General features: G+C 37.4%; 1 protein-coding gene across 7 annotated transcripts in view; it reads left to right on the top strand.

The window, feature by feature from the left end:
* The window catches only part of LOC127833431 (ATP-binding cassette sub-family C member 5-like), an 80,358-nt gene that overhangs the window by 6,950 nt on the left and 51,909 nt on the right, over positions 1 to 21,499 (top strand). For 5 of the 7 annotated variants that reach the window (XM_052358690.1, XM_052358693.1, XM_052358692.1 and 2 more), the window contains 9 exons: positions 171 to 329; positions 1,644 to 1,791; positions 10,800 to 10,947; positions 12,846 to 12,931; positions 13,840 to 14,013; positions 16,770 to 16,832; positions 17,450 to 17,534; positions 18,957 to 19,105; positions 21,338 to 21,445. In XM_052358690.1, coding sequence (XP_052214650.1) covers positions 171 to 329; positions 1,644 to 1,791; positions 10,800 to 10,947; positions 12,846 to 12,931; positions 13,840 to 14,013; positions 16,770 to 16,832; positions 17,450 to 17,534; positions 18,957 to 19,105; positions 21,338 to 21,445 — 1,120 coding nt within the window. Of the gene's footprint in view, positions 1 to 170; positions 330 to 1,643; positions 1,792 to 7,363; positions 7,512 to 10,799; positions 10,948 to 12,845; positions 12,932 to 13,839; positions 14,014 to 16,769; positions 16,833 to 17,449; positions 17,535 to 18,956; positions 19,106 to 21,337; positions 21,446 to 21,499 lie in introns of all 7 variants that reach the window. The other 2 variants (XM_052358695.1, XM_052358689.1) reach the window with 2 other exon arrangements.

Raw genomic sequence — 21,499 nt, 5'->3', positions numbered from 1 at the left:
TGTTTGCTGCTCATCAGTATCTAAGGGTTAGAAATGAAGCCTAAAAAAATTGAATCTAGTAAGAAACGTCTTTAATGATTAATAACTTTCTAAGGGACTGCAAATGCGTAAAAACACTTATCTAAGGGGTTAAGGGTTAAAACCTTAGTGTTTCTTTCCATCTGCCACAGTGCAGCAGAAGAGATTCCATCCTCCACTGCTGGCTTCCTGTCACTGATGACGTTTTCTTGGCAGACGTCGATGATGTGGAACATCTACCGCAAGGGTATAGAACACGTGCAGCACATGCGTATAGGCCCCAGGGAGCAGTCACATACAAACAGTGAAAGGTAGGGTTGGATGTTTTTGTATTAATGCTGAAAGGGCAATACCTGATTGAAATCACCATTTAAGGTACATTTTGATGTTTCATATGAGCCTCACTCTGGGAGAAAGGGGCTTAATGCATGTGAGTAAAGTGTTATCCTAGATAAGCCTGTGCAGTCTGCACTGGATAATTAGGTACAACCCTTTCCGCTAGTGTGGTATTTTTTCTTTTGATCGGAGTCTGTTTTTTAGCAAAAATCCAGTTTATGCTGAAAGTGTGAAAGTGTTTATGCTGAAAGTGTGAAAGTGTTGTCCTTGTTAAGCCTGTGCAGACTGCATTGTCTAATCTGTGACAATACTGTACTAGCCTGTGCAGACTGCATTGTCTAATCTGTGACAATACTGTACTAGCCTGTGCAGACTGCATTGTCTAATCTGTGACAATACTGTACACTTATTCATTAAGCTCCGTTTTCCTAGAGCATGGACAATTACTTCGTGAGATATTCTGAAATATGCAGAATCTGTATCTTTTCTTAAATTTGTTGACAAATAATTTTGCAAGGTACAAAGAGTGAATGAATGTACTCACAATATTGACAAGTTTTGTAAAAATGCTAAATAATACTTTTGACGGGTAAACACTGGTAGCATTTCTGGCGTTGTTTGCTTGCATGTTAAAAGTTGTCCCTTGGATAAGAGGTATCCATATGGGCCATGCCATGTGAAAAACGGGTTTAATGAAATTTGTGCACAGTGTTGTCCCACATTAGCCTGTGAAGTCTGCACAGGCTAATCAAGGATGACACTTTCTGCTTTTAAGATATTTTTGGTTGCAAGAAAGTCTCTTCTTTGCAAAAATCAAGTTTAGGTGGAAAGTGTCGTTTCTGATTAGCCTATGCAGACTGCTCATGCTTATCTGGGACAACACTTTATGCACATGCATTAAACCCCCTTTTCACAGAGTGAGGCTCATATTTATTCAATTGACTGCAGGAGCCTTTTCAAGTGTTTTAACCAATGTAGAAGAATGCAAGTCAGTCTTATCAATATTAATCTAATGGAGATTCAATTGTAAAGCTTTTCAAAATGTAGGAAATCAACAAAATAATCTTGAAACTTACAACATCATTTTTTCCACTAAGATATTACAGAAACTCAATAATAGTAAATCAAACCTTTTTCTGAATCTTAAGCTTTGCAAAAAACCTGTTACTCATTGAAAGCAAAGAACAGTTGAAACTATTGAAATATTATGGACCTATTACACAAACAAAATATTTTTCAGGTTCTCCAAAGGGCATTAACTGAATAATCTTATCTTGAACCTATTATAGATTGAGGCGCTTATGGCAACAGGAGTTATCAAGACGTGGACCAAAGAACGCCTCGTTCATACGAGTCGTGTTGTTGTTTATTCGTACTCGTTTTCTCATAGCCTCCGTATTTATACTGCTCACAGTCGCCGCACAATTCTCTGTCCCAGTAAGTGCAGAGTGTTTTGGAGCTAGTCATGTTTGCTAACAATTTGGAGCTTTGAAGTTTTAGTACAGGGCCTGTTTGCTCTAAACTTTGCCATTTAAATAAACAGTCGGTTAAATACAGACATGAAGAAAATAAATTGTAAAAGCAATTTTTTTATCAAACGTTTCAAATCATTTGAGAACACAAGCTTATTTACTATTAACACATATATTTACAGGGCCCTCAATCTGTCAAATCCACGGCCGAAATTCGGCCGCATTCCCCCCCCTGAAAAGTATACTTTTTTCCCCTTTTGGGGGAAAAAATTCCCCCTAAAAAAAATAATATAACTTTTTTTTTTATATAGATAGATGTTTCATGATTATTATATCTCAATTCTATTTTAATTTAATCTTGTCAAACATACTAAATTATGAAATAAGCAATGAATATAGTGCAAACATGTACAAATGTAATAATTAGAGAGTAAGTTAAAAATCCCCCAAAAAGGGAAACGCCGCGAAAATTCCCCCTGCTATGGGTAGCGACCCGCTTCCCCTAAAATGGATTGACAGCCCTGATTTAATATATAACAACTGAGTCACACAAATACAAAAATTATCCAAAAATAAACGTCCATTAGCTTAACTTGCTGTAAGTTCTGAGCAACCTTGCCCTGGGAGTTGTTTCATCCATGGTTGCAGCATAGTTGCCAGTGAGAGTTGTACATATAGTCACACTGTTGATTCTGTCTGAGGGTGGGTCTGTGAATCTATTTAACTCTTTACCATTTAAATATGTATTTTGACGCGTTTGTCGCCATTTATAAAGTTAAATTTAATTATTAAAGACCTTTCCTACTAGATTCAAGTTACTCACTGGTTGTTCTGGTTTTATGCTGTTTTCACATAGTATTCTTAGTATGAAAGGTTTAATATACTTTAGATTATTATTCCTCATGACTAGACAATGTGTTGTGAAGAAACGTTGATGCTCATCAGTCAAAGGTCAAAGCCTCATGTCAAGGTTAAACATCAGGTATAATAGTGTCCTCAATGTAACTTTAACATGCAAGGTGGATTTTAATATGTCCTTTGATTATTATGCCTGAGTACCAGATGATTTGTCAAGTACAAGACACACATGTTCCTACTGAAAGGTCAAGGCCACAACTCAAGGTCAAAGTGAATAAATGTATGTGTCCGCTCCTTACATTTACTTGCTTTCCCTTATTTTAATATGACTTCTGAATATTAATTCCCATTACTAGACAATTTGTCGATCATAAAGCCCATTCGCCTTGGTGAATGTTCTAGGTCTCAATTTTGGGATAAACATAATTGAATTTAATTTCTTGCCCTTTAACTTGTAAATGCCATGAAGGATTTTTATGAACTTATGAATTATTTTTTTCCGATGGCCAGACATTGTGCAGCATTCAACTTTCATGGGTTTTTGTGTAAGGTCTCGATTCAAGGTCAAAGTTTGTGATAAAGCATATACATTGGTGTCATAAGTTTAAAATAACATTCCTACTCAAAATGAATGAGAATTTTGTAGAATATTTTGTAAAATAAAGCTTAACAATTACAAATCATCGTTTCTTATGGCAATTGCCAAAATTTTAATGCCAGATGTGGTCTGGTAAAATAGATGTTTGTAGATACAAAATGCTCGTTTTTATTATTGTTTTGTATTGGTACCATTATAGTGTTCATGTGTCGTATGAATAGGTATATTATCAGGAAATAAAAATGGAATTAATTGTGTCACAAATAAATAAAAACAAGCATTTTGTATCTACATAAATCTATGTAATCATGCCACATCCAGCGTTGAAATTGTGGCTCTAGCTATAAGGAACACTGATTGTTAAGGTGTTAACTTTATTTTACGAAATTCTTTACGAAATTTTTGTTCATTTTGAGCGTTATAGAGACTTAAATCCAGTGACATGCCTTGTTTATAGATTTGCATATACTCACTGGCACTTGCCATTAATTAAATGCAAGTTTACAAGCAACAAGTGATATATGAAACAGGTTATTAAAATATTGCCACTGTACTGCAACCAGAGATAATATTGCTCCCAGCTTGTTTAACACCTGGCTTTGTGTTTACAAAACAATGTTAGGGTTGTATCCTGGGTAAAGCTGAACTTGAGTTGGGTATTTCAGAATTGAAAATGGTTGTCTCTAAAAATTGGTATCCCTTTAAATTTTTATTGAAAGTAATTTATTAAAACTGATTATGGTAGAAATGAATATAAGCATGGGCTAACAACCGGATAAAACTCACTCTGGAAAAAATGGTTCTGAATACCTGATCGCAAAGTGTCGTCCCACATATATGCCTGTCAGGAAGGACACTTTCTGCTTTTATTGTATGCTATTTTTTTAAGAAGTATCTTTTTAGGACAAATCCAGTTTATGCGGAAGTGTCATCCCTGATTAGCCTGTGAAACTGCACAGGCTTATCTGGGCCAACACTTTACGCACATGCATTATGCTGAAAGTGTCATCCCTGATAAGCCTGTGAAACTGCACAGGCTTATCTGGGCGAACACTTTATGCACATGCATTATGCTGAAAGTGTCATCCCTGATTAGCCTGTGAAACTGCACAGGCTTATCTGGGCCAACACTTTACGCACATGAATTATGCTGAAAGTGTCATCCCTGATTAGCCTGTGAAACTGCACAGGCTTATCTGGGCCAACACTGTACGCACATGCATTATGCCACATTTTTCAGAGCAATGCTCAGATGTGTGGCATCCCAGGCTTTCATTGACAATTTGTCATTCCTCTGTACAAGATGTTTGTCAAGAGCAAGGTTTGGCAACCAATCGTCTTAATGTCCTCCTTTGATCTGATATCAGTATAATAATATTAGCCTCTTTTGGGAAATATGGCTTAATGCATGTGCAATCAGTGTCATACCCGATTAAACTGTGCAGTCTGCACAGGCTAATCAGGGACCACACTTGGGGCCTATATGGCATTTTTTGTTTAAAGGATGTCTCTTCTAAACAAAAAAACAATGTAGGCGGAAAGTGTCATCCCTGATTAGCCTGTGTAGACTGCACAGTCTAATCGGGAATGACAATTATTGCTCAAATTTCGGTTTTTGATATAAGCCTTAATATATGTATCCCGGAAAAAGCAACTTTTTAGAAAAACCCACTAATCTGCTGGTACAAATAAACATGACCAATTTATAATCTTTTCAAAATCCCACACCGTATCAACCGTTATAATTTAAAGTACGCTATCATTGGTTGATTTAATGGACCAGCGTTGTTTGTACCGGGGTGATTAGTGGGTTTTTCTAAACTTGTGCTTTTCCAGGATAGATCTATTACAAACACCCTTCAAAATGATTTTGTTGAACAGTGTTATCGTGACAATACTGTTCTTTTGGGGGGCCTTTCAAAATTGCATGAAGTATCCATTTTGGTTGAGCTGCACTGTAATGACAGTGGTATTGATAATTTGCTGTGTTGTTGCTTTGCATGCTAATGTGTTTTTGTCTTTATATTTAAGCCTGCATGGACTGTACTATAATTTATTACTTATTTTTATTTAACTGCTAACTGCTTCTACTTATCTTGGTTCACATTTCTGCACTGTAGTTTACATTCAAGCTCTTCCTTTGGTTTGAATGCTTATAATATGCTTAATTTGTATTCCAGAATTTGCCTGAATGAAATTTACTTCATATTATTGCTCTTACTGTTGCTCTCTTTAATCTAAGTCATTTTCCGCTGAAACGGATTCAGTTCTAATCTAATAAAGTAATAAAGTGAAATGAGGTTTATTATGCCCCCGGTAGGGTGGCATATAGCAGTTGAACTGTCTGTCTGTCAGTCTGACAGTCTGTCAGTCTGTGCGTCCATCCGAAAACTTTAACATTGACCATAATTTTTGCAATATTGAAGATAGCATGTTGATATTTGGCATGCATGTGTATCTCATGAAGCTGCACATTTTGAGTGGTGAAAGGTCAAGGTCATCCTTCAAGGTTAAAAGTAAAAAAATACTATACAAGGGAAGTAATAAGCTTTAAAAGGGAGATAATTTCTAAACCTGCCAAATGATATATTGAAGTTTTATTTCAGCGCAATAGGGGGCATTGTGTTTCTGGCCAGGTCGGGCTACTATAACCTCGTGAAGAGGCCAGTAGGACCTGTAAATAAACTCTGAAACACACACACATTGTGTTTCTGACAAACACATCTCTTGTTTCACTTAAAACTATACAGTTAGTAAAATAGTTGATTTAAAAATGGTCATGGTGTACAACACGCATTCTGATTACTTAACCATGTGCTTGCTACGGAAAATACTGTACTTCATCATTAATCATTGAGAAGCAACACAAATTATTGCTAGTATAGGAATTCTAGTATTAATAATTACCTAATTATTATTATAAGTCTGATTCTATAAAATATAAATGAAATAGTTTGGATTTTCAAGATCTCCTTTGGTAAAGATTTAGACAAGATTGAAAATGTTATAAAGTACGTAGACTGGGACTTACACCAATAATTTTTTATTTGCTGCCTGTCTTCAAGCAAGTTGCTTGGTCATTTGTTATTTTACATTGACCTACATTTGTTAGACATACATTCTTGAGGGCTTGTATGTCTGTATTCTCTTCTTTCACTCTTATTTACAGATCTTATTGTTGTCATATGAGTGTTTTTCATTGGAAACAGATTATGATAGTGTTGCCAATGTGTTTTCATTGTAATTAGCCAGCTTATGTCTGTCAATGTTTTAACAGCTTATGTCTGCATTTGCCTAAAACAGCTAATGTCTGTCATTCCCTTATGTCATATTATGAGCGCAGTGTGTTTTTTTAGTCAACATGGGGGCGGAAATAGTAAATATAGTTTTTAAGACACACTTATGCTCAATTTAAATTTTTGCTTTTTTCCAAAACAAAATCAACACAAATTTCCCAATTTTAGTATAAAAACACAATTTGTTCCCTTTCCAAAGGTCCCCAGTCTCATTCCCAAATTGGTGGGACAAAACAACTACAAAAGACCATACCAAAATTTGTAAGTGATAATTAGAAATAATTGGAAATTGCTATAATTTCAAATTCATCCCAATTTGTATGAGTCTAGTAATTATGTATGAGTGCTCACTCCCAGTCCACTCATAAAGCAGCTGCAGGCACAGATCTGAAGGACCTCAGAAACACTCAAACATAATAGTGGCAATATTCTATAAGTTAACTGATAATGCTGTGAGAATATGCTGGCAATATTTTCCCAATACACTGATTATACTACTGCCAATGAATTGGGGTTATACATTGGCAATATTATCTTAATATGCGATTATGTACTGCAATGCAGTGAGAAGACATCACATACTGGCAATATACTCCCAATAGATTGATAATATACTGGCAATGCTGTGAGAGAATACTGTAAATATTCTCTTAGTACAGTGATAAATATACAGGCAATACACTGGCAATACACTGTCAGTACACTAACAAATCTCTAGAAATTTGATTCATTTCTATTGCCTGGTTGTATATAATCCTGTCACATCTGGCTTCTGTTTGCTGTAGATTATCCAGACTATGGGAGTGGGAGGTAAAACATAGCAGTCCCCAGGCTGCATCATTCCTGACGACAATTTTACGTTTTATACGGACACGCTTTGCATTTTCGATAATTTTCATGACGGTAGCAATTTCACTGTCGTTTATCAGCCCAGTAAGTTCTTTAATTACTCAACATATGCCTCCTAGCCAAACAAAATTTACTCCAGTACCTCTCCATTGGCCTAACTACAGTACCTCTCCATTGGCCTAGCTCCAGTACCTCTCCATTGCCCTAACTCCAACATCTCCTGTACTCCAGTTCCTCTTCATCTCCCTAACTCCAGTACCTCTCTATCGCCCTAACTCCAGTACCTCTCATCTCCCTAACTCCAGTTCCTCTCTATCTCCCTAACTCCAGTACCTCTCATCTCCCTTACTCCAGTACCTCTTCATCTCCCTAACTCCAGTACCTCTCATCTCCCTAACTCCAGTACCTCTCTATCTCCCTTACTCCAGCACCGGTCTGCCACCTACACTTCATATATTGTGTAGTATTTTATCACATTTTGTCCAACTTTGGTTTCTTAAAGTTACCTAATTGCAAGTTGTTTCCCATTGTTAAATACATATTAACAATCCCTCCATAATTTTTACTTTGCTATGATGCGAAAAGATGAAATACACTTGTCAATCAAATCCAGCTGACATGTTAACCCTTTCAGTGCGGGAACCGAATTTTAAAGGCCTTTGCAAACAGTTTGGATCCAGATGAGACGCCACAAAACGTGGCGTCTCATCTGGATCCAAACTGTTTGCTATTCTGATAGTATTCTTTGAAAAAAATGAAGAAAATGCTTATTTTACAAATTCAGCAGACAACATTTTAGCAGACGACAAATTTCCCAGCATGCAAAGGGTTAAATATAATTGACCTATGGGCCTAAAAATAATAGTACTCTTCACTCAGCAGTTATCTGAAAACTCTGAAACAACACTATTGTACAATCAAGACTTTAAATTAGTGGATTTCTGAATTTGGAAAAAAAAAGGACTTTACCTCAGTCATTTTTCTGATGTGAGACATGCTCTGTGAAAAGGGGGTTTAATGCATGTGCGTAAAATGTGGTCCCAGATTAACCTTTGCAGTCTGCACAAGCTAGTCAGGGACAACACTTTCCGCTCTTATGATATGTTTCAATTCAAGAAATTATCTACTAAGCAAAAATCAAGTTTAGGCGGAAAGTGTCTTCCCTGATAAGACTGTGCGGACTGCACAGGCTAGTCTTGGACAACACTTTACACGCATGCATTAAGCTCCTTTTCACAGTGCAAGGTTCATATGTTTTTATTGAATTTGTGGAATTGTCAACCAACGCAATCAACAAACTTTTAAGTCCCACATATAGCCAAGGCTCGCGGTTCAGATTTCCTAAGCCTCGCAAAATAAACTTCGCTTTATTCGGCACCGTCCTAGTATTCGATTTATCCCATTAATTTTCTTAGTCGTCAATTATTTCTTTCAAAATAGAATAGGAAAATAGAACTACACGGAAAATCCCAAAGTTATTTGAGTAAACATTGTTTTATTATTTTATTCGTGCTGAGCTTATATTACAAAAAGATCAGGCACTAACCTGTTTTTATGCCCCCTTTCGAAGAAAAGGGGGTATATAGTTTTCGCACTGTCCGTCTGTCAGTCTGTCACACTTTTTGTGTCCGCTCACTAATTCAAATACTTTTCATCCGATCTTTACCAAACTTGGTCAGAAGTTGTATCTAGACAATATCTAGGTCAAGTTCGAATATGGGTCATGCCGGATCAAAAACTAGGTCACGGGGTCACTTAGTGCATTTCAATAACTTCTATCAAAGCGTTTATTGGGGGCATATGTCATCCTATGGAGACAGCTCTTGTTCTGTTTATCATACCTCTACGTCCCAGATTTTAAAGAAATAATGAAAACATTACTAAAAACCTGCAGCTTTAGGGTGAAAGAATATGACTTGTGTCGTTTGACGTATTAATAATGACGTCATGAGCACGTGCACTTAATATTTGTATTTTTTTGCTGTTAGTGTTGCATTTTTTGTTTAACATATATTACATCTTGGTATCAAATTGCTTGTTTTGTTGAATATGATTCGATTTTACTAAAAAATGATTACTTTATAGTTGTTTCCGAGTAATATGACCATCCTCCACACATGACTGATATAAGAGTCTGCGCGTGACAGCTATATTTCAGCATAACCGAAATAAAGGAAAATATATTCCACAGTGGTTTATTTTTACAATGCAAGTCTGATGATGGGATAAATAACAATGATTTTACTGTATGTTTTTAATGCTCGGCACGGTCTCCGTCCAGGGTAAAGATTTAACTGAAAAGATCATTAACCCTTAACCACTTAGATACATATTTTGACACATTTGTAGTCCCTTAGAAAGTTGCATTTAATTAAATACCTTTTTTATTAGATTCAAGTTTTAAAAGCTTCATTTCCAACTCTTAGATACTGATAAGCAGCAAACAGCATAAAACCTTAACAGCATGCGAGTTACTCGCAGGCTGTTCTGGTTTTATGCGGTTTGCATATAGCCATTTTCACTTTGCTTCTGAGTGGGAAAGGGTTAAGTAACATACACTATTAATTATTTTCTAACAGTGTATTGATTCTAACATGAGCATTTATTTATTCAAGTCTCAATAAAACTTTTTGGTATTTGGAATAGCTATTATAAACTTATTGTCAAAGGTTGGATTGGCTCTGATAATCTCTATTGATGTAAATCTTAATATTAATTTGGAATAATTGTGTCAATTGTTGTCAAACAGTGTATTAATTCTTAAATGTTTATTTGTAAAAAAAATTATAAAGAGAACAAATGGAATCAAAAACAATGTTGTGTTTTTATCAAGTTTATTATTATTTAAGTATTTATGATAATGATGGCAAAATAATGTTACATCTGTTAGAACAGTGTTATTAAAGTTTAGCACATGTGCATGTGCTTTTATTAGTTTAAACCTATTTATTTTAGCTCGATTGCGTCGAAAGCCTTAGGCTTATATAAACGCTCTCGAGTCCGTTTCCTGGGCCTAGAACCAGTACTTGGTGTCTTTGGGGGAATCTAAAGAACGCATCCCACGGTGGGGATCCAACCCGTGACCTCCCGGTCGCAAGGCGGACACCATATCCATGTGCTTTTATTGTTGTCTCCAATTAGCTGGTGCAGTTTGCACAGCCTTTCAGGGACAAAACTTTGTGCCTTAATTGGATGTTTTTGGTAAAATAGACTTCCTTTAAACAAAATATAAAATTAAAGCAGAAAGTGTCACCCCTGATTAGCTGTGCAGACTGCACAGGCTATAAAGGGACAACAATTTACGCACATGCATTAAACCCAGTTTTCCCGGATCAAATCTCAATAATTGTTTGTTAATCCCTCTCTCTGCAGGCATTCATTCTTCATCGTCTTCTGTCACATCTGAACTCGGGCAACCTTGATACCAAGTTGGGGATTGGACTTGTGGTTGCCCTAGGTGCGATGGAACTGGGCCGGGCACTGTTCTTTGCACTAGCCTGGTATTATAACTATACAACCGGTATGTCTTATGTTGTACAAGTGTATTTTGCACATTGATGTAAATTCACATTGAAAATTATTTCATTGACTTTGCTTGTTGTTTTGTATGATTTTGAACTTGTGCAGCATGTACTGGTTACTATAAAGATAAAATGCGAGAGTGATGAAAATGTATAGCATGTGAAATCGCCTTAAGTAAATGATAAGCGCATGTGTACAAGAATATTTATCTGGATAATGTTGCTAGAGATTCCATGTTACTTAATTCTTGTATTGTGCACAATGCCGGGCAGTGAAAATGTCAAGGGCATCTGTGTTTTTAGTCCAGTGTCCTATGTTGACTGTCCTAGGCTTAATGTGTTACATATTGATGCATTAGTTGTATGTTTGTACAATAAAGGCAGATCTAGGCCATGGCTAACCTGAGCACAGATTGTACCACAATGGGGTTAAAACAAGGTCCCAGGATTTATTTACTCTTATTGAGAAAATAAATGTAAATTGACATCTGTCTGTGCAAAGCTTCCTGTGTCAGCAATGAGTTTGCTGTATATACATTGATTTTGAAATAACCAGACTCAAATGTCATATTCAACCACAATAAGACGATATGTTGTGTGCATTGCCCATCTGCTTAACTCAAAGGTCAAGGCCAAACTAAGAAGTCAAAATATTTTTTTCCAAAAGAGCTTTAACATTAATATCTCAGACATAACTTTGCAATGTTTTGATTGATTTTGAAATATAAATTTTTGAAATGACAACCTCCATAAGACAATGTGTTGCGTGAAACACACATCTTCCGATCTCAATGATCAAGGTCACACTTTGAGGTAAATGGTTATAGTTGTCCATAAAAGAGCCAAACATTTGCCATATATGGCAGGTATTAAAAAAACATATCACAACTTATTACCATCACAAGACAACCTGTCATGTGCAGCGCTTGCCTCCTTACCTCAAAGGTCAAGGTTCAACATATAGATAAATGTTTAATTTGGCCATAGAGCAATACAAAAAATCCTTTGGAAATTATTTAGTATAGATGTTAACACCATAACACAAAGTGTCACGTTTAACACATGTTGCCCTTCCTCACAGGTTAAGGTAAAACTTAGAGGTCAAATGTAATATTTGGCAATAAAACTGCTTGAATATCCCTGACAACTTTGCCTATTATACTGATGGATTTAAAAAAACGTTTGGCACAAATGTAAGTCTTCATAAGACAATATGTAACCTCCTACTCTCTTCTTCAAAGGTCAAGGTCAGACTTTGAGGTCAAAAGTCAAATTCAGACATAAAACAGATTGTAAGGACTGCAACTTTGTTATTCATAGTGCAATTACCACAAATTACCACTATTCGGAAAAATCTTGTTGTGTTTACCCCTTGTCTACCAACCTCTTAAAATCAGTCACACTGAGAGGTCAAATGTCAAATTGGCCATAAAACTGCTCTTTTTTGACAATTTTGGAATTGTATTTATTTGCAAGAAACTTGAATCACCTAAACATTAGTAATAGATCAATCATCCTAAAAAGAGGAAACACATACTGTTATCGTACATGCACCTATCATAACTGAGGGGAAATACGGTCAATAAGACCTTATAAGATGTCAATGTTCTTCAACATTAAAGTATATCATATATTGGATCCTTGCTGTGGGACAACATGGCTTAATGCATACGGGTAAATTTTTGTCCCAGATTAGCCTGTGCAGTCCACACCAGCTAAGCAGGGACAACTCTTTCTGCTTTTATGGTATTTTTGGTTTAAATAAAGTCTCTTCTTAGCCAAAATCCAGTGGAGGCGGAAAGTATCATCCCTGATACACATGCATTAAGTCCAGTTTTCCCAGAATGCAAGTCATTACCATTATGTGTTTCTACATTAAGATGTTTTTCACATTTAGGCGTTCGTGTTCGCGGGGCCACTATGGGGTTACTATACCAGAAAGTGCTAAGATTAAGAAATCTTGGAGACAAAACAGTTGGGGAGGTAGAGATGTTATTAGTTTAGTAAAGTAACCATGATTTACAAGTGTATGCTAAAAATGGTTCAACTTCTGCAATTTGGATGAAACATTTTAAAATATTGAACAACTCAATCCACAATGTATTTGAGATTCATAGTTTGGTTGTAAGCTATAAAATATCTTAAATTGTCATGGATTGAGAACATTTAATTATGAGGACAATACATTATAAAGAGATTATTGTTACTTTTCACTTTGCTAAAAAATATATATTTTCACTAATATTACATTTTCTGTCACCAATAAAATTCTAAAAGCTTATTGACAAACAAAGTAAAATTAGACTACTTTATATATTATTCATTAACTGAATGGCATAATACATTTTTTCCAAATCAGTAAGCACTATTCCGTATGCAAGTCATTTTTTTCATTAAAAATCGGTTCCAGTAATCGGCCACATTCCCAATGGAACAATGTTTTTCCCAAATGGGAGCTAAAAATTCCCAGTGGAAGGTTTCCTCCCATTTTAGATCTCAATAATTTGTTAACTCCCATCCATATACAATGTAAGTTCAACATTAGTAATTAAAATAGTGAATACACTTGTATTCTCAATTTTGAAGCATTTTTAAGCAGAACTACAACAACACTGATTGAACCCCAAATTTTCTCTATCCATAGGGACCTGGCCCTATTCCCAAAATGGTGAAAAAACAAAAAAAAAACACTGCAAGGAAGAAAAATCAGTGAAAATGAAAGCTGATTGCTCTTTCATCTAGTGAACTTACTTAATGGTATTCCAGCAAATGAACTTACTAAATTGCTCTTCCATCTAGTGAACTTAATAAATGATTGCTCTTCCATATAGTGAACTTAATAAATGATGGGTATTCCAGCTACTGAACTTACTAAATGATTGCTATTCCAGCTAGTGAACTTACTAAACAACGATGCTCAGAGGATATTTGATGCTGTGGTTATCGGTCCTCTCATGTTGCCCGGACCTTTAGTGCTTCTAGCTGGCCTGATTTACATGCTCTGGCTGATTGGGCCGTGGGCCTTTGTTACCGTAGGAACATTTGTCGCATTCTATCCATTCATGGTGAGTCTTTTTTAAATATTATACATTTGCCCCTCTCAGTACTTCCCATAGGCCTGATTCACTTGCTGGGGCTTATTCGACCCTGGGCCTTTGTTACAGTCAGAATGTTCGTCTTATTCTATCCATTTATGGTTAGACTTCAAACATTCTTCATTTCCCCTTTCATGCTTCCAGCGCGCTTGATTCACATGCCAAGGCTTATCGGACCATACTCTTTAATTGCTATAAGAACTTTTTGTGGATTGGCAATACAATGCTTTCAGTAGATTTGTTTCTAGCATAAATATGATCGTTTCTGTATTATTATACACATGATAATAGATTTTTATGCCCCCCTTTGAAGAAGAGAGGGTATATTGTTTTGCACATGTCGGTCAATCCGTCGGTCGGTCCGTCCACCAGATGGTTTCCGGATGATAACTCAAGAACGCTTACGCCTAGGATCATGAAACTTCATAGGCACATTGATCATGACTGGCAGATGACCCCTATTGATTTTGAGGTCACTTGGTCAAAGGTCAAGGTCACAGTGACTCGTTCTTGGATGCAGTTTAGGACCACATTTGCAGATTATATTTTGTACTGTTGTGGTCTCCGTCCGTCCACCAGATGGTTTCAGGATGATAACTCAAGAACGCTTACACCTAGGATCATGTCACTTCATAGGTACATTGATCATGACTGGCAGATGACCCCTATTGATTTTGAGGTCACTAGGTCAAAGGTCAAGGTCACAGTGACTCGTTCTTGGATGCAGTTTAGGACTACATTTGCAGATTATATTATGTACTGTTGTGGTGGGGTCTCCGTCTGTCCACCAGATGGTTTCCGGATGATAACTCAAGAATGCTAACGCCTAGGATCATGAAGCTTCATAGGTACATTGATCATGACTGGCAGATAGGTCAAGGTCACAGTGACTCGTTCTTGTTGAGGATTTATATTGTATCTTCAGTGTTGAAGCAACTGAATGATGAGTGATAGTGGATTAGGTTGTTAAAAAATAATGTATATTTGTGTATAATTATTTATTATGATTGTGTTATATACTTGTATTTTAATTTCACCGTCTGTCTGCATTGATCACCTCTAATCCATATTAAAACAAGGGACAAAATTGTCACAAAACCAGGTTTTCAATAAAAAAAAGGTCTGATAAAAGGAAACAACTACAACTCAAAATGTGCATTGGTACTGATTGTTCATCACAGTTACCCCCCTTGTTTCAAAATCACCCCCCTTGTTTCAAAATCAATCTATTTTTAGTGGTGGCAACCTTGACCTTGAAGATATCTACGTAATTCTTTTGCGCGACACACCGTCAAATGATGGTGAACAAATGTGCCAAATGATTTTAAAATCTGACAATGAATGACATAGTTATGGCCTGGACAAGCTCATTTATGGCCATTTTTGACCTTTGAACTCAATGTGACCTTGACCTTGGAGATATTGACGTAATTCATTCGCGCAGCACACCGTCAAATGATGGTGAACAAATGTGCCAAATGATTTTAAAATTTGACAATAAATGACATAATTATGGCCCGGACAAGCTTATTTATGGCCATTTTTGACCTTTGAACTCAAAGTGTGACCTTGACCTTGGAGATATCGACGTAATTCTTTCGGGCGACACACCCTCAAATGATGGTGAACAAATGTGCCAAATGATTTTAAAATCTGACAATGAACGACATAGTTATGGCCCTTACAAGCTTGTTCCGCCCGCCCGCCAGCCCGCCCGCATTCGCCAATCTAATAACCATTTTTTTCCTTTGGACCGACAGACAGACAGACCAACAGACTGACCGATCGACTAAAAAACGCACTAACTGATCGTGACCTAGTTTTTGATCCGGCATAGCCCATGTTTCAACTTGACCTAGACATAATTTAGAGACAACATCTGACCAAGTTTGGTGAAGATCGGATGAAAACAACTTGAATTAGAGAGGGGACACCATGCTGAATGTGTAAAACGTACTAAGTGACCATGTGACCTAGTTTTTGATCTAGCATGGCCCATGTTCAAACTTGGCTTTCAGATCATCTAGATAAAACTTCTGACCAAGTTTGGTGAAGATCTGATTAAAACTACTTGAATTAGAGAGCGGACACCATGCTGAATGTTAAAAAACGCACTTAGTGACCCCGTGACCTAGTTTTTTACCCGGCATGACCCATATTTGAACTTGACCTAGACAATATCTAGATACAACATTAGACCAAGTTGGTGAAGATAGGATGAAGACAACTTGAATTAGAGAGCGGACACTTGTTCCACCCCTCCGCCCGCCAGCCAGCCCACCAGCCCGCCAGCATTCGCCAATCTAATAACCAGTTTTTTCCTTCGGAAAACCTGGTTAACAATAAAACTTATTACAGTTTATGACCAGATGTCAATAATGTTTATATGTATTGTTTATGTTTACCAAGACTTCATTACTTAGGTATGTTGACCTAATTTGTGAACGTTTACGTGGTTTTCATAGATCTATATGAGCCACGCTCTGACAAATCAGGGCTCAATGCATGTGCAACAATTGTTGTCCCACATTAGCCTGTGCAAGCAGCAGGGTCAACTCTTTTCCCCTAAACTGGATTTTAGCTACCTGTAAGAAGAGACTTCTTTTTAACCAAAAAGTACCATATATGTGAAAAGTGAATTGTGTGCACATGCATTAAACTCCATTTTCCCTGAGTAAGGCATATATGTTATGTTGATTATCAATTAGCAACTTTATGGATTTCAGTTCTTGGTGTCCCATTTGACCAATTATTACAGACGAAGGTGTATTGTGATAACTGACAAAAGGGTAAGTTTGGTTTTAAATGATTAGTGCTTTAGCCTGCAGTGAACATTTGAAAAAATTGGTTGATGTCCAAAAACCCCAAATTCAATAATCACTCTCAGTCACTTTGTCTTCAGATCTGCTTGATTTGCCATGTATTTAAAAGAAGTTTCACGTCACTGTTTGTGAAGTTTTTAGCTCCTATAAATATGGTTCGGAAAAGAAAAGTTTGTAAAACCATTGTTATATGTTGTATTAACTTGTTAAGACGTTTAAAAGTAGAAATGCAGATGCAGTAAAATTTCTTCATAAAATATGGTATTCATATTACAATTCATTAATACAGTCTGTATTGTCTGCATAGGCCAATCAGGGAACACTTTCAGCCTTTATGGAATTTTGAGTTTTAAGTTATTCTCTTCCTGACAAAAATTCTATAAAGGCGGAAAGCGTTCTCCCTGATTAGCCTGTTCTGACTGCATTAATCAATTTTTTTATAAGCACCATATTTTATGATGCAATATAACTTCATCCTCTTTTCTCCTTTTCATTGTTCAAGAACACTGGTATTGGAGGACAACACTTTAAACACATGGATAAAGCCCGGTTTTCCCACAGCGTGGCTTTTAATATATTTGCAGGTGCGGATGATGAATGAGCTGCTTACATGCATCAAGTTGATTAAAATGTATGCATGGGAGAAGTCATTTGCCAAGACTATTTCAGGTAGAGCTAAAAATAAGCAATCTAACTTAGGGAGAAGTCATTTGCCAAGACTATTTCAGGTAGAGCTTAAAATAAATAAACTTACTCAGGGAGAAGTCATTTGCCAAGACTTTTTCAGGTAGAGGTCACAATATAGTAAAAGATTTCCTACACAAATTCAATGTGAAAGCAATAACTTCAACAAAAAATAAAGTCAAACTTTTGCGCATAGAGACCCCCATAACCATACCTTTTCTTAAAGAGCATTCCAAGCCCAATTGATTTAAAGAATAAAAAAGGTCACGCGACATGTAAGAAAGAACTCGCCACGAATCAAAAGTCACTGTTTTACGGCCATCTATTTACCGGCTTCTATCCAGTTCATGAGGGTTTCCCGCCATCTGTCAAAGTCTTATGTAGTCTCCAATCTTCAGATAAAAGAATTTCTGGTAAACAACAATGTTTTCCCTGCCACATGCACACAGAAATATACTAAAATAAGGTCATGGCAAGTGACCCTACAGAGAACCGTGTCTTCAAAGAAATGATGTTCATGTTTTTAGAGAGTATAGCATTGCACTCCAAAAGGATTTAGTATATTGTAACCTAGAGCTAAAAATAAGTAGTCTAACTTAGGGAGAAGTCATTTGCCAAGACTGTTTCAGGTAGAGCTCAAAATAAGCAGTCTAACTAAGGGAGAAGCCATTTGCCAAGACTATTTCAGGTAGAGCTAAAAATAAGCAGTCTAACTCAGGGAGAAGTCATTTGCCAAGACTATTTCAGGTAGAGCTTAAAATAACCAATCTTACTTAGGGAGAAGTCGTTTGCCAAGACTATTTCAGGTAGAGCTAAAAATAAGCAGTCTAACTTAGGGAGAAGTCATTTGCAAAGACTATTCCAGGTAGACCTTAAAATAAGCAATCTAACTCATGTGACAGACTTTTGTAAGATAGTTGTGAAAATCTGATACTCTGAAAACAAACTAAGGGTTAATTAGTTTAAACCTATTTATTTTAGCTCGATAGAAAAGAAAGCCTAAATCTCGAGTATGTGTTCTGGGACTAGAACTTGGTATCAATGGGGGAAATTGCAAGAACGCTCCCACAGTGGGGATTGAACATGTGTTCTAACGATCCATAGGTGGACATCATATCTACTACACCATTGCAACCTTTTTGGTGAATTGACTGCCGTCATCTGCATGAAATACATGTAAAAAAATCCAATCAAACAAATCAGAGCACCATACTAACAATATTTTAATATTTAGCAGAAAGAGGATTTTCATACTAGAGGCATCCTATAATGAAAACATTTCCTTAAAAGCGGAAAGTGTCGTCCCTGATATGCCTGTGTGGCCTAGGACGACACTTCACGTACATGCATAAAGTTGTTTTTTTTGACAGAACAAGGCTCATATATATATGACCATTTTCTCTTCAGCAATCCGCGCCGAGGAGCGTCGCTTTCTGGAGAAGGGTGCGTACGTTCAGAGCATCAGTACCGCTACAGCGCCCATAGTTCCTGTGATGGCCTCTATATTCACCTTCCTGGCGTACGTCCTTACCGGGAATGAACTCACACCAGTCATTGTGAGCATGCATATTTATGAGCCAAGCTTGGGAAAACTGAGCTTAATGCATGTGCTTAAAGTGTCATACCTGAAAAGCCTTGCAGGATAACTTTTTCTGCCTAGACTGGATTTTTGCTAGGAAGATACTTCATTTAAACATGTGTACTGACTAATTTTGGACAAACCTTTATGCACCTGCATTAAACCCCATTTTCCCAGATTGAGGTTATATAAAGTGTAATAGGTTAGTGTATACTACAGATCAGTTAATTTGGTGAGACTGAAGCCCTGGTCTTGGTGGCCGCCGGGTTTAGACAGTTGTTGGTACACACTTCTCACCTAGGAGCAATTTTGGTTGGTAGTCACCATACCAGACAGGTGGGGTGTCCCCTAGGTGCTCAGGTTTTTACCCCACAGCACAAGACTACAACAAAATTATATACCTGTCAGGAAATAGCAATAATTCAAAAAATTTCTTAAATTTTGTGAGTCTAGTAATTTTATTAGATAGGAGTGCTGGAGCACACTCCGGGTCCTCAGTGTGTTTGTAAACGCCCCAGGTCCTCAGAGTGCTGGTACACACTCTGGGTCCTCAGAGTGCTGGTAGACACTACGGGTCCTCAGAGTGCTGGTACACACTATGGGTCCTTAGAGTGCTGGTAGACACAACGGGTCCTCAGAGTGCTGGTACACACTATGGGTCCTCAGAGTGCTGGTACACACTCCTGGTCCTCAAAGTGCTGGTAGTCACTACGGGTCCTCAGAGTGCTGGTAGACACTACGGGTCCTCAGAGTGCTGGTACACACTCCTGGTCCTCCGAGTGCTGGTACACGCCCCAGGTCCTCAGAGTGCTGGTAGACGTAGTGGGTTCTCATAGCGCTGGTAGACACTATGGGTTCTCCGAGTGCTGGTAGACACTCCTGGTCCTCAGAGTGCTGGTACACACTCCTGGTCCTGAGAGTGCTGGTACACACTACGGGTCCTCAGAGTGCTGGTACACACTCCTGGTCCTCAGAGTGCTGGTACACACTCCTGGTTCCCAGAGTGCTGGTACACACTACGGGTCCTCAGAGTGCTGGTACACACTCCTGGTCCTCAGAGTGCTGGTAGACACTACGGGTCCTCAGAGTGCTGGTACACACTCCTGGTCCTCAGAGTGCTATTACATGCCCCAGGTCCTCAGAGTGCTGGTACACACTCTGGGTCCTCAGAGTGCTGTTTGCTCACATAACGCAAAATCATGAACAGAAGGACCTCATAAACTTTAATATTACACCTCAGAGATATTGGTCCTTCTATATCTATATGACCGGTTTCAGTCTATAAAATGCGATAGAGGAGCCTAATAGTATACGGACCAGTCACTATTTTTATATGTGGACCGTTCGGGGTTACACACAACTAAATTTGCACTGTTTTAATGTAAAATGACGTCGAATTTTAACGAAATGACGTCATTATTCCTGCGAAATTATCTCTTTTAGATCTAAACCATAAACAATCGTACAACACTGTTCAATTGTAAAGGGAAAACTCTTCGGTGTAATATAAGAAATAGTAAACTCCACTTCGGTCCCAATGGCATTATAGTGACCAGCCATACAGCCACAAACTGTATATGGACCTACGGCTTCGGTCCATATACGGTTTGTGGTTGCCGGGCTGGTCACTATAATGCCGTAGGGACCTCAGTGGAGTTTACTATTTCTTAAAAATACACACACTAAACGTTTTTGGAGAGTGGTCCAGGTTTGTGTATATTCAACATGTAGTCAACATTTAAATTACACTTTTTTTTATTCTGAGAAAGATTGAGGAAAAGAACTGCAGCCAGCGAGGGCTTATAGAGCAATATCTCCTCCTGACAGCTTTCTACTTTAAAAGTTTCTGCATAAGGTTTCTAACCCTATATTTGTCTAAAAATGGTTTATTATCTTAAGAAATATCTTTATACAAATGAGTCTTGATTTTGGAAAACAGGTCTTAATGCATGTATGTAAAATGTCGTCCCACAATTTGCTGTGCACACTGCACAGGCTAATAAGGGACGACATATGTCGCATTGAGAAGATTTTCGTTAAGAAGAGACTTCCTTTAAATGCTACAAGTTTCGCCAATGATTAACTTGTGGGACTACACAAGCTAATCTGGGACAAGACTTTAAGCATATGCATTAAGTCCTGTTATCTTTGAATGATGCTTCTTTTCAAGTTTTTGCTTCTAAACATGTTCAGTGTTCTTTTTTTTCAGGCTTTCACGATTATCTCGGTTCTGAACTCAATGCGTTTTACCCTCGGTGTTCTCCCATTTGCTGTGAAGTCAGTTGCTGATGCCAAGGTCTCCTTTAAGAGATATAAGGTAAGTCAGTCTTGGAGGTTTTACTTTCTAGTTTTGAGTTCAAACCTATTTATT

Source organism: Dreissena polymorpha, chromosome 6, assembly GCF_020536995.1.
Source record: "Dreissena polymorpha isolate Duluth1 chromosome 6, UMN_Dpol_1.0, whole genome shotgun sequence".
Classification (NCBI taxonomy): Eukaryota; Metazoa; Mollusca; class Bivalvia; order Myida; family Dreissenidae; genus Dreissena; species Dreissena polymorpha.
Note: the sequence above shows the minus strand (reverse complement) of the source record. Positions and strands in the feature narration are given on the sequence as shown.